The sequence below is a fragment of the Columba livia genome, chromosome 1 (assembly GCF_036013475.1).
Source record: "Columba livia isolate bColLiv1 breed racing homer chromosome 1, bColLiv1.pat.W.v2, whole genome shotgun sequence".
Lineage (NCBI taxonomy): Eukaryota > Metazoa > Chordata > Aves > Columbiformes > Columbidae > Columba > Columba livia.
In genome coordinates this window covers 4,109,874-4,123,744 of record NC_088602.1, presented here as the reverse complement: position 1 = coordinate 4,123,744, position 13,871 = coordinate 4,109,874, and the positions used below count along the sequence as shown (strand labels likewise).

The 13,871-nt window shown below is 42.3% G+C and overlaps 1 protein-coding gene across 1 annotated transcript in view; it reads left to right on the top strand.

Annotated features, from left to right (window-relative positions):
* The window catches only part of LOC102086091 (retinal guanylyl cyclase 2), a 49,558-nt gene extending 38,186 nt beyond the window's left edge, over positions 1-11,372 (top strand). The window contains exon 19 of the mRNA XM_065074544.1: positions 6,815-11,372. Coding sequence (XP_064930616.1) covers positions 6,815-6,950 — 136 coding nt within the window. The 3' untranslated portion in view covers positions 6,951-11,372. The remainder of the gene's footprint in view (positions 1-6,814) is intronic.
* Positions 11,373-13,871: the final 2,499 nt, after the last annotated feature.

Genomic DNA, 13,871 nt, shown 5'->3' with positions numbered 1-13,871 from the left:
CAGGCAGTTCAATAGGCTCCTTAGTCCTTTCCTTGCTCTAAGGCAAATTTCTACACCTTCTCTGGTGGATGTCTGCCTTGTGATGAAAATTATTTCTCCTTCTGCCTTGCAGCTTGTTAGAATTTGAGTTGCTGTACCTCAGGATCTTGTGGGTTGGGCTTCTGTTGTGCAAGAGACAAAGAAGGCAAAGAAAAAAGCTTTCCACAAAAGCCCGCCACACAACATAATAGATTAGAGTGGACGTAGAGGAGGTGTAACAAGGTGATGAGATGGCAAAAACAGGTATACTGAGCAGTCAAACAGCAGCCTACCTGTAAGACAGATTTTCTTTTGAGATTTCACAGTCAGATAGGTCTAAAGGAAGACTGTGAGGTTTCTCCGAGGGTACACCAGCAGACTAGTTTTGCAGCTGAAGAGCAGCCATGGAAAAAGAACAAACTTGCTAGTTTATTAATATAGGATATTGGAAGTTGGCATCCCATGGTGCACTGGGACAGGCGGCACCTTGTCAGCACTGGTGGATCCCTCCTCTTTGCCGAAAAAGCAGGAAAAAATATGAGGGTATACAATTCTAACAGGTACATGCCTGAGCTGGACTAAATCACAGATGTGTTTGGCAAAACACTGAAAAAAAATGTAACACCAGGAAAAATTCAATAACTGATGAAATGCAGGAAAAAACCCCCAAGAGCCAGGATCATGTTAATTTGTAGTCCCAGGGAGATGAGTGACATACTTGGTCTTCTGACTTACCAACTTTTACCATCCCATTTCAGAAAGCCTGAAGGACAGCTTGCTATAGACGTTGCCCATTGTAGGATGGAATTGGCAAAAGAGATGAAACTTGACTCCAGTTTCTTTTGGGAAAGGCTGTTAAATTTATGCTAAGCTTTCAGGGAAAGCCGGCTGTCTCTAGGGACACTTAAATAGGATTTTCATTTGGAAATGTGCCCATAGCTTTGAGAGTTTCTATAAACAACACCCCTAGAAGACCAAAAGTCACTAGGACAGGAGCTGAACTAACCAAAGTCAAGATCTTCACAGCAATTTTGTTCTGCTCTTCACTTTGATGAATGAGGGGGAGAATTGGAGGAATAATGGAATAATTCTCTCAGGATTCATCTTGTCTAATAGATTCAGAATATAGGCATGATAAATACCAAATTTGTGCTCCTCAGTCACCAAAGTCATTCATCTCATCCTGGGAGAGGTGTCTAAGATGTGCCAAGAGATCTCTGGAAGCGCCTGGCTATACAGATTACAAAAGATGCCTGTCTTGGAGCAGGCACCTAACTTTTGGACACTTAAAATTAAATTAGCTAACCTTGCCCTTTGCAATAAATTGAGCTGAAGCGATACAAGAGGGGAATAAATAAACTCAGAACCAGGCCAAACAGTTATTTTCCTTTTTTTTTTGCATCTGGAAACACGTGCCTTTCACTCGGTCTCCATTACGGTCTGTTCTTTATTGCAGATAAAACCTGAACTGGTTCTTTCTCTAATGGCCTACATGTTCACTGCAGGTGTAGAGCTCATGGGTTACCCCCGGAAGAAATTGCAGAGTTCAAAAGGAGGAAAGCTGAAAAACTCCTTGGCAAAAGGGCCTAGATCTGAGGTAGTAGCTGTAGGACAGTCCCAACGTAGCTCTGCTATTTTGTGTCTGCTTTTGTGTTCTTTGTCTGCACTTTGCTGGTCTTAGTGTCATGCCTTTTTTTTTTTTTTCCCCTCAAAAATGTGCATTATTCTTTTAAAGCGTCTCATTCTAAAGGTGCTCAGAACAGCAGCAAAGCTGTCTGATGATAGTAGTAGCCTTGCTGGGTGATTTCCTAGCAAATTTATTACCTGTTATCACATTCATTCCTGACAGTCATGCAGTATAACTGTGTTTACCTGCAGTATATTATCGATCGCACTGTGCCAGGAAGAGCCCAGTCCATGGTAAACACAGAGATAAAGCTGGAGTTCAAGCCTGGAATAATCCGAATTGTCTATAGTTACTTTCCTGTCATATATAACTCCTGTCTGATGTGATTCCATAAAACAAGATGCAGCTCTGTTATTCATCACCATGGTACCTACTGTTATGAGAAATAAATGTGGATTTAGAAGGATTTGGTTGGAATTCAGAAGTTACATGGAGTATAGCAGCATGACCTGAGAAGCCTGATCAAACAGGTGCTACCAGAACAGGCTGGTATATGAACATGCACACCCACATGTGCACATACAGGGTCTGACTTCCTGTGAAAATGCCCTATGGTTGGGGTTTCTTTTATTAATATCTCTGAAAACACCAATAGTGCTTCTACTCGGTGTCTCTGAACTAAATTTTACTTTATTTCCACCCAGTAAAGGGCAAAGGTGGATGAAAGCCCAAAGTCCCTAGATACGGGCTGGTTAACAACACCTAAGAAACACCATTTCAGGCTGATAGATTAATCTAAAGACTAAAGCTCCATCCAATTTTCTCACAGGGCTAAAACCCAACATTGTGCTTTTGGCAGCGTGACTCTTTCCAAACCACAACTTTTAATGATTCAGGGCATGTTGCTAAACTGCTCTATCTCCCTTAAGAGATTCTTAAATTTTTGTCTGAGGCTCTCCCTATTCTAGGAGCTCAGCAGAAATTCTTCATTTAAAATAAAAAAAAAAAAAAAAAAGAAAAAATATTTAAATACGGTACATATTGTGCAGAGACCTGCGTAATCACTACCATGTGTGAACACTGACTGGTACATATAAGCTCCAAGGCACAGAAGGCTACACTGCTGATCTACGTCTATGAGCACAAGCTACTCCTCCAAGGCCAGAGACACTCACTCACTCGGGTTCGCTCTGCTTGACAAAAACTGCACATATACTGATATAAAAACATCTAGTGCATGTATCTCCCACAGACACAGACTTCTGCACTGAAGCAAGGCTGATTAGCGCTACATTATAGAGAACAGAAGGTCCTCATTAGCCCACTTGGCTCGATTTATGGGAAATGGCAGCAAAATCAATACGGAATTTATACCTGGAGCTTTTCAACAGTCCTAATTCAAGCCTTCTTGCATGCATGAACCTCTCAATGGAGGCAATTATGTCCTCAACAGCCACTTTATTCCTATGCGTCCGCTTGGTGGTTTAGTAATGTTTCCAGCTGATCTACCTTCGAAATTTATGATGAAAAGGGTTATGCTATCAATAAGCTTGTTTTTCCTTGACAGCAATAAAGGAATGCTATACACAGATCTCAGACATAGTGATCTATAGTCCATTCACCTCGTTTACAGTCCCATTGGTCTAGGACTGTAAGCTATTAACAGTCTCACAGTCTGTTCTGCGATAAGATAGGGATCCCCATCTCAGTAGTTTCAGAGTATTCATCTGGCTTGGAGTCTAGAGGAAGGCGAAGTCTCTGCTCCTCATACTCAGGAAGAGAATCCTTTAACCTTGGAAGAGCGAGTGTGGACTCTGTTGTTCTTGGTGAACACCTGTTTTCAAAGAGAATTGATGATTCTGGCCAGATCTTGATAAAAACATGCAGCAAAGAGTGAGAAACACCAAAGTGCACCTCCGGTTACCTGAAGATAAACCTGTCGGCTACACCACCAGTCATCTTTCTCTTTTCTCTTGCAGTAGGATATAGGATCTTAACATGGACCTACAAAACCATCCATTCAAGTGGGATTCAACCTGGAGCACCATGGTTGTCAGACACACTTATGCAAAGCTGGCACATGTAACAGCAGCTGAAGACCATGCAGGATAAACTATGGCACCTCAAATAATGCTATAGACAGTATCCTCAGGCAGCTGAATCCCAACCCTAGCATCTTGCAGTGCTTCTGACATGAAGGAAGGGATTTCTCTCTTTCTTTCAAGGCTCACTGGAAAACTGACTCAGAGAGATGTCACTGACCCTGTGATCCCTAGATTGATCTCACTGTAGAGATGAGATTTGACCCCATGCAAGTCAGTCAGATTTCGTTAGGAAGATCAAAGAGGTGAGATTTCACCCCAATGTGATTGGTAGCTGCTGTATTTATGGAGGGATCCACAGTGTATAAATCTTAGTGTCATCTGTATTGCTCTTTGCTGACCTTTAGATACATAAGCATACAAAGACTGTGTCCTGCAAGGACAAAGAACCAGTCTAAGATCACTTCAAAGTGCTAAGGCTCAAGTTTTTAGTTATTTTCTCTCCTTTTTTTACCTCAGAACTTTGCCTCTCCCTCTCTTCCCACCTCTCATCCCATGATCTCAGTGACAAGAGATCCCTCAAGGTTCTTTCTTGTTCAGAGAATACACTAAACACCCCAGTCACCTCATCTTGCTCGTCAAAACACAGACTAGCAATGTGTGGCTGACCAGTAGTTAAGATCTCAAGGTGAAGTCTGAAACCTCATTCAAGACAGGGTTTTTAATAAAAAATCTGTCCCCAAATGCAAAACCTATGCAGAAACTCATAAAATTAGTTTGCTATTTCTCCTCCAACCCCTCTGCAATGATAATCTCAAATGATTTTGCCTGCATGAACTCTCCAAAGATTAAAACTAGAATTGTGGAAGTGAAACGCGATTTCTATTGACTTTTTTTCCCATCATATCTTTCTTCTCTTCCCCCTTTCTTCTACTGTCTTAGATACTTCTTCTACCTTGGTATGCAGGTTCATCTCCCAACAACACACTGGAAGGCATACCTTCTTCATCCAACACCAGAAAGGCAAAAAAACCCCAAGCAAACCTAAGCTACCGCCAACAAAAAACCCATTCTTTTCCTTGTTTCCTTAGTTACTGCAAACCATTTGGAATTATGTTTGATGAGAGCATTAGCTCTTTCTCATAAAGTTCAATGAATTAATTTTCAGGGTAGATCCTCCACTGAATCCTAAATTGTATTGGGTTGATACATTTGAAAGATTTCTTAAGATTCAGCAGTTTGCCTTTAGATCCCTTTCCTGTTTTTTTTTTTGCCCTTGGTTGTCCTTGGCTGCTCTTGGTCTCCCACAGTGTGAGACTGAAGGGAACATGAAATCTGCTGAGTTTGGAGGTCCTGGTTCTTCTCTTATTGAATCCAGATTTAATAGCCAGTCATTAGCAACAGGTAACCAGACCATCAGACAGAACCTTACATCAAACAATAAAACACAATTCTCTTGAATTATAACAAAAAATAATTAGATATGTAGTGCTACAGCACAGGGTATCAGAGTGGTCAGCCCTGCATACCTGGTTCTGGTGTCAGAGTTATTAGTTGACTTTGCAATACTCTTATACACACTTTAAAGGCAACTCATCCTGTGCTGTCATTAAGGGCAGTTTCATTGGGCTGTTTAACAATTCTATATTAATAATTGATCATTAATGTGAATAGTCCTTGGGCCTAATAGTATTCATTCCCCTCCTTTCAAGACCTCATGTCTTACACTCTTCAAGTAAAATCATAGAGTCATAGAATCGTAGAACTGTTTGGGTTGGAAGGGAACTTCACAGCTCATCCAGTGCCACCCCTGCCATGAGCAGGGACATCTTCACCAGCTCAGGTTGCTCAGAGCCCCGTCCAGCCTGGCCTGGGATGTCTCCAGGGATGGCTCATCCACCACCTCTCTGGCCAACCTGGGACAGGCTCTCACCACCCTCAGGGGCAACAATTTCTTCCTCATGTCTGGCCTGAATCCCCCTCTTTTAGTTTAAAACCGTCACCTCTTGTCCTTTCGCAATAAGATGCCTGCTTCATGTAGTCAGTTTTACATATATTTCTAGTCTAAAGTAACTGCTTGTTCATTGTACACAATAATGGTGTGTACAATTTAAAACCATACGTATGTGTATATGCATAACAATTTATGAACTATTTCTTTTTAGTATCTGTATAATCACAATGGTGTTATTCGTATGAGTAAGAATTTGCTTCTTTTCATTTTACAACAGCTGGAATAATATTTTCTTCTATTATACACAGTAAATTTGATTTCAGATGATGCTTTACAGACAGGACAGCTGCAGACCTGAGACCTGCATAGAGCCCAGACATTCGCTCAGCTTCTGGCTTTCTACAAGTCCTTGATATTTATTTTGTCTCTGAAGCCCCCCTTATGTTATAATAAATTAGTACCCATCAACAGAGGATAGAACCTGGGCATCATGGACACTTAGAGCATCATAGCAGATGATACTCTCCAGCTCCATCGCATCAGTTTACTAGCCTGGATCTTGTAGTCTCTCAGTTAGCCCAGATCTCAAGTCCTGATACTCAGTAGAGCTTATTCTCTCATGAGTAGTGCCAGGCCAAGGCAGTGACACTGCATATGGATCTGAGATGAGACGGATGTCAGGGCTTTCTGGTTCTCTGCCCGTCTTGGACTTGGTGGGATCACGGGGCTGTCAGAGCAGCTGGACTTTCAGCTTTCTCATTGTGGCAGTGCCTGACCTCAAATCCAGAGGTGTCCAGCTGATTAACAGAGAATCTCTGTTGTGACAAGCTAGGGGCTGCATGAGGCTCGTGATGCACAGTTAGGAATGTTTTTCATGAACTGCTGAAACCTTCTGGTTGTTTTTATATAAATGCAATTTACATTTGTGAAGTGAATGTCCTTGAAAGCTCTATGTATCCCATTAACCCATGCAAGAGCTCCAGCAGTTGTATGGTCTACTGGGACCACCACATTCCTGCAGTTCTCTGCCAACATCCCTCCTTGCCCGATGCTTCTTGGTGGCTCTGAGAACATCTGATGTTTCTGCTTTGTCTGATATAAAATGATGCAAAACAAAAAGCTACTCCTTAGCAAGAAGGGTTGCTAATTCCTTGTCTCTTCTCTATTTTACAGCAACTGGCCAGATGTGCTGACCAGGAAACTCAAATCTGTCCTGAGTAGCACAAAGAGGACACTGACAAAAGCAACCTTTAAAGAGCTGGGGAGCATGAAAGAGGCCGAAATAAGTATTGAAGAGGATGAAATCTGAGAAGAGCACAGCAACGAACTAGTAAGATTGGGATGGACACCTTGAAGCCAAACCAGCAGAAGAACTCACATCCTCCATTTAATTCCCTTCCAGCCAAAAGCAGTAAAGTTGATGAAGCCCTTTAGTTCTTGCACAGGGTAAACAGGAGCAGGCAGATGCATCCTGACCATCATCTCTGGTGAAATTGTGCACCAGTTCAGAGCTGTATGTGTGTGTTTTTGGCAGTGGTCCATTGGGGAGGGAAGTGATGGTGATGGTAGAGTCAGCTCTTCATCAGCATCTGTCACAAGGATAAGCCCAAAGAATATTTTAGCTATGTCTGCATGGCAGCATAAACATGTCCGACTGTACTTGGGCTTGGAACTAAACAATAATGCCAAGTGCTAAAATTATTTAACTGTTTTGCATTAAATAGATTTGTTGTTGTTGCTGCAGGAAACTCTGGTTTCACGAAAATCAGTGCAATTGAGAAGAAAATGTTTTTGACAACAACAAAAAATATTTTTTACTCCCCCACAAGGGGAAATTTTGGATCAAAATGTTTTGTTCCTGCATGTCAATTTAAGCTGAAACATTTTCTTTTAAATTGACATTTCAGTTGCAAATGCCATTTTAATGCTATTTTCAATCTGAAATGACAGTTTTGAAATGAAACATTTTGGTATGAATCAATATTTGTTTCCAAATGCCAAAATGTGATTCTACTCAAAATGTCAAAATATGTCATCTTCTCAATTCCAGATCTCAACTGGAAGAACATTTTGTTTTGCTTTATATGCACTCACATATACCATAGCTAAAACATTTCATACTTTTCGTCCCAGAGCAGGATGAAAACGGAATGTCAAGATATTGGAAAACTGAGAATTATGTTGTGCAGTTCCTTTAGCTGAGTAATATTAATAAGATATGAATTTTCCTTCCTGCAAAAGCTGGACTGAGGGAATGAGAAGTGCATCAGTTAGGCAGTGCAAAGCCTAAAACATCACTCGTTTTCCTTCCCAATCTACAAGTGGTCTAAAGGCTCTTCTCTTCAAAGTAAGCCTTGCAGGGGGTAAAAATACCTTTCTGCAAAGGGTCAGCGTTTGGCCTGTAGCCACTTTTAACAGGACACACTTCATCAAGGTCAAAAAATTTTGTTGTTGGCCACTTCTTCTTCCCAGTTTTTTACTGCTGTTCAACATCTGGCTTCAAACAAACTCCTGGGAATTGTTGTTCTCTCTCTGCAAGGCTGAAGAGAACAGCAGACATGGTAATTTAGTCAATATTACCACCAGAAGTTGTTCATTGAAAACACAGATACCCTTTTCAAGCACAGTTTGAACTCAGAGTGACCAGAGCAGATTTTCATCACTCAGATGATAAATAAGAGTCAGCAACTGGCCAAACCTTCTTTGCTTATTGTGAATATCTTTATGAAATGAGGCAAGCCAGACTCCACAAAGCTAAGAAAGATACTATTTTCAAAAATAATTCACTGTAGCGAGTGTAAAACATAGATACTCTCAGATTAAGAATTGTTTGGGGTACAAACACACAAAAAGTGAAAATGGAAGGGGAAATCATTGATATTCTTTAATAACGAAATTTTACTCCATGGCATCTGTTTTTGCAACAGGAGCTTTTGTTTACTTTTTGGTGGGAGTTGATATTCCAGGTTGGACATGTTGGCCCTTGAAAGGCATCTGTCAAAAGGCTTTTATGACACTTGAGTTGTCAAACAGGGCTTGGAAGAGCTTTCATCTTCTGCACTGTGCTACCCTCTGTTTGCAAATTCATTCAGGAATAAAGCCCTCTGGAAGAGACATGAGCCAGGCAATTCTGACTAAACATACCCCAAAATACAGCTCCAGGGAAGGACATCATCTGGACTGGTTTGTGCAAATGTGGGTTTAAAATCAAACGATTTCTGCATAATTTGTGGATTTTTTTTCGTTGTTTTCCCATGTTAAAAATACTGATCAGTGCTGTTCTGTTACATGGTGGTGTGTTTTACATCAACCTAATCTTATACCTTGGCTAAAGAGACTTTCAAGATGTGGCAGGCAGAGCACACATCCTCTCTGTGGGGGACAGGTGGCATCTCCTTCTGCTCTTGGTCTGATACTCTTGCATCAATGGATTTTCCTCAGAAAGGCCTATGTGAAGTCAAGGCTGGCCTCCAAAGCAGGAGAAACACCCGCAATGATAAGCAAAAGGAGAACAATTTGGCTAAATGTTGGCCTGTAAGATGCAGTTGGAGACAGTCACCCGGACAGGTCCCCCAACAGTCAGAGAAGGGAAACAGACACTTCCCAGGGGTGTTTCTTAGGCTCCTATGTGCAGATACTTCTGTGTGCTGGGTATCTCAGTTCTCATTTCAATTAGTGGAGTTCAAGTCAAAACTGATTTTAGGCTGAGCCTAAAATTTGTGCATATGACTGGCTTGCAAAGTCATCCCTAAATTTCACTGACCATCAGCAAGTTTTCCATGTAAGCAATGGGAGCCTGGTGCACTCAGAGATACTCAGACAGGCTGAGAGAGTTGGGGTGTTCAGCTGGAGAAGAGAAGCTCCGGGGAAACCTTGGTGCAGCCTTTCTGGACTTAGAAGGGGCCAATAAGAAAGATGGGGACAGACTTTTTAGTTGCCATATGGCAAGGGTTGATGGTTTTAAACTAAAAAACGGGAGATTCAGGCCAGGATTGAGAAATAATTTTTTTATCCTGAGGGTGGTGAGAGACTGGCCCAGGTTGGCCAGAGAGGTGGTGGATGAACCATCCCTGGAGACATCCCAGGCCAGGCTGGACGGGGCTCTGAGCAACCTGAGCTGGTGAAGATGTCCCTGCTCATGGCAGGGGTGGCACTGGATGAGCTTCGAAGGTCCCTTCCAACCCAAACTATTCTGTGATTCTGTGACTCTGTGTTTAATGACGTACACATTTGGATGCCTTAATCTGAAAGTGAATCCTATCCTGGGTATCTGTATTCAAATGGATGAACTGTGTCCTAAAAAGTTCTTGACACCAGTTCTAACAGGAGCTGCACTAATCAGCTCAAGTGGGAAAACCTACATGATGGACGACTGAAGTCAAGTTGGATGAACCCACGTAGATATCTCATCACGGACCTTTAACCTGGGCCTGGAAACTCTGCCACTTGTCTTGTCTAGATATGCTAAACGTCTCTGAAATACTTGTTTCTCCCTGCACACAAGTAAAATAGATGTAAAGGAAGATACATACAAGCAGAAAACATAAAAACTGTCGAAGCAATTTGCTATCAACCACACAAGAAACCTGGTAGTTGCATGAATCTCTGCCATCATTGCTCCTGAAAAACCTCTCATCAATCCATTTAGCTGGCTGAACAGTGAGCAGGAGGGACAGTGACCTTCTATTTCTGCTCTATATCAAATTGAACATTTGTAAGTGCACGAGGGAAAAAGACCAAAAAAACCAAAACTCACAACTCTTCCGTCTGCCACTGTGCATATATTCTCCCTTTCAACATCTACACCTATGTACAGATACATATATTTCAATTTTGGAGTAACCAGTTCTTTATTTCATAATTGACCACTAAGAAATAATCTTTCGAGTGTGTGTTTTTGTTAGGCTGAGAAAAGACAACTTTAAGAAAATGTTGTGTAGCCAAAAAACTGAATTTTCCAGCTGAAGGCCATTTAAACAAGAGAATTTCAATGTTCCCTTCTGTACACAGTTTTTGGATTATTTCTTCAGCCTGTAGTCTTCTAAAATAAACAGCATTCTTTGAATTTATTTAAAAAAATAAAATAGTAAATCTGTGGGAAAGGGTAGCAGAGAAGCAAAGTTCTGATCACTGATGACTTCAGTAATCCCATGATAATTCTTAATTCTCTTTGAAGCCAGTGGTATTTTTTTCCTCTTGATTTCAACAGGAAGAGGCCAAGGACTCATCCTTGAGTGTGATAACCTCTGCTGTTAGAAAGCCATAAAATACATTTATATTATCCCAGCATTGTTCTGTTTAGGCAGGTTTAGGTTTACTCAAGAGGTTTCTTCCCATACTAACTGTGATTACTGTATCAGGCTCTTTTCTTGTTATTTTGCTCCTAAAGCTAGTGTTTGGATGTTGTAATGAGGAAGATGGGAGCCAGAAGCAGCAGACATAAATTTTGTAGCTCTGCAGAAGGCTTCTCAGATGATCATGGACTTGGTGGATTCCTCAGTCAGTGAAGCTCTAGAAACCACTCTAGAAACCTCTATGGACAAGGACCTACCATGTGATTGCAGGTGGTTTTACCACTAACGTTACAGGGTGAATGTAATTGTGCAAACTGCTGAGAGTTGTAGAAGATATATTTATGCACAATAAACACTTTCTGAATGTAGTTCGTATTTCATACAGTATTCTTAAAAATGAATTTAAACCAAATGCAAATAAAGATACTTGGAGACCTACCCCTCCACCTGAAAGTCTTGTTCCTATTTGTATATTCATCTTCGTCCCAGTTTACTTTTCAGCACTCTGTGCAGATAAGATACCTATGGAGAGTCCTGTTCATGTATTAACTCCTTTATTCAGTAGTTTAGAGGCAGGTCTCAAAATACAGAAGTGGCAGGACAGTCAGGCAGAAGAAGTATGAGGAGATGATGAGGAACCTAGGGGGAAGGTAAGGAGCAGCCACAACATGGATGGGTCTCAAAAGAGCTGCAAGGACCTATGTCTCGGAAAGTTTCCAATGACAGAGGATACTAAAGGAGGGAGGGGACAATACCACTCCACACAGCACATTTCTTATTGGAAAATATCAAGATACTTCTCTGGGGTTTAGGAATGAAGCTGGGTCAAGGCAGGAATGGGGCTGAGGGTAATTCTTTGAACCTATGAAACTATGTTATCTCCTGAGATCCTCATGCGAGAACCTCAGCACATCCTCCTCTGAAGCTCTGGTTGGTTATCTTGGCATTGTAGAGACATGGCCTTCAGCAGTGAGGTCAGGAACAGCACCATGGTCGCTACAGCAGGAGCCCTCCCTTCCATGCAGCCTTCTGTCCTCGCATCAGCAATGGATTTGTCCTGTTGTCAAATACATCGGAGATACCAGGGAAACCTTCTCCCTTCTACTCATGCAACAGAGAACATGGTCTGACAAGGTCCTACTCACAGGTAGACCCTTATTCCACTTCGCTCTCCCAATCACACATGGTAACAGTGGTCATTGGCTGGATGCAAGTCTATGGGTGTTGGGGCCGAAGGTGGGCTAAAGGTTTCCTACTGCTGTAACCACACATTCTCCTTCAATCAGGCCACAAGATCTCAGTGTGACACTCATCTCTGACCTCATCTGTATTAAAAATAATTGTTGGAAGAAAAGAATAGGTGAGAGACCACATCTGGAATATTGTGTCCAGTTCTGGGCCCCTCAGTTCCAGCAGGACAGGGAACTGCTGGAGAGAGTCCAGCGCAGGGCAACAAAGATGCTGAAGGGAGTGGAGCATCTCCCGTGTGAGGAAAGGCTGAGGGAGCTGGGGCTCTGGAGCTGGAGAAGAGGAGACTGAGGGGTGACCTCATTAATGTTTACAGATATATAAAGGGTGAGTGTCAGGAGGATGGAGCCAGGCTCTTCTCAATGACAACCAATGATAGGACAAGGGGCTATGTATATAAACTGGAACACAGGAGGTTTCATTTAAGCTTGAGAAGAAACTTCTTCTCATTGAGAGTGGCAGAGCCTGGCCCAGGCTGCCCAGGGAGGTTGTGGAGTCTCCTTCTCTGCAGACATTCCAACCCGCCTGGACACCTTCCTGTGTAACCTCATCTGGGTGCTCCTGCTCCGGGTGGGCGGATTGCACTGGATGAGCTTTCCAGGTCCCTTCCAATCCCTGACATTCTGGGATTCTGTGAGATGGCAAATGAACTACAACTCTTCATGCTCCCACTGAATCTGTGTGAAATGGTGCCCTTAGATGAAGTTCTTACAGGCAAAAGTCAGCCTTGATGAAGAGCTATGGGACTGACGTGTCAGCTTGTGGGGACGGGGCTGTAGGACACAGCGAGTTTGATGTAAGGGGAGGTTGGGTTAGCACACAAAGTTGGACCAGACCTCCCAAAACACACCAAGAACCATTGCATTCAGGATGATTTCCAGACCCTGGGGGTCATTGTAGTCCTCTCCTCCAGCTTCCTGCAGCTGGTGGCCAACTGACTGCTGAGGCAGGTAGGCAGGTGAAGCTTTTCAGTACTTGTCCCACCCCAGGATATTCCTCCAATCTTCTTGCAACGACCACAGGGAAGGGTTCCTGAGCTGATGAAACTGGTTCTGTGTTCTGTGCAGTGTAAGAAGTACCTACCACTTTTCCTCTGATGTTCATTACTTCACAGCTGTTGGTATTAAATTTCATTCACCATCCTTTTCCTCATTCACTGGAGTTCTCCACAATCCTCCCCAAGCCTGACTTCATGATACCTACAGATGTCAGCATCCCTTGGTTCTCCTTCCTTTCTCAACCTACCTCTAAATTCTGCTGAACAGCGCAGGATGAAGTGGGTCCACGGAAGGACCACCAGCAAAAGTCGTTGCACAACGTATTCTGGTCATGTAATTCTCCTCTTTGCTTCTTGCCTCCACATCAGCCTTGATCCATGACATATACCCCTCACTGTGTCATTACTTGGTGCAATCCAGTCTCCTTTCCTGCAAAGGACCTGTTTAGGATCTACTGAAAGTCAAGAAAAAATTTATCATCTCTTTCTCTTTTATTGACTGCTTTCATTGACACATTAAAATAATTTTATTCAAAGGAATTAAATCCCTTTTTTGCCACTATCTGTTCTCAACTTGGGGCTACTCAGAAGCTAAACTGGATAGTACAGACTGCAGGCACGATAAAAAAAACTGTACAACAGACTCTGAAAATAAATACACTCATTTTCACAAAGCTAAATGTCTGAAGCA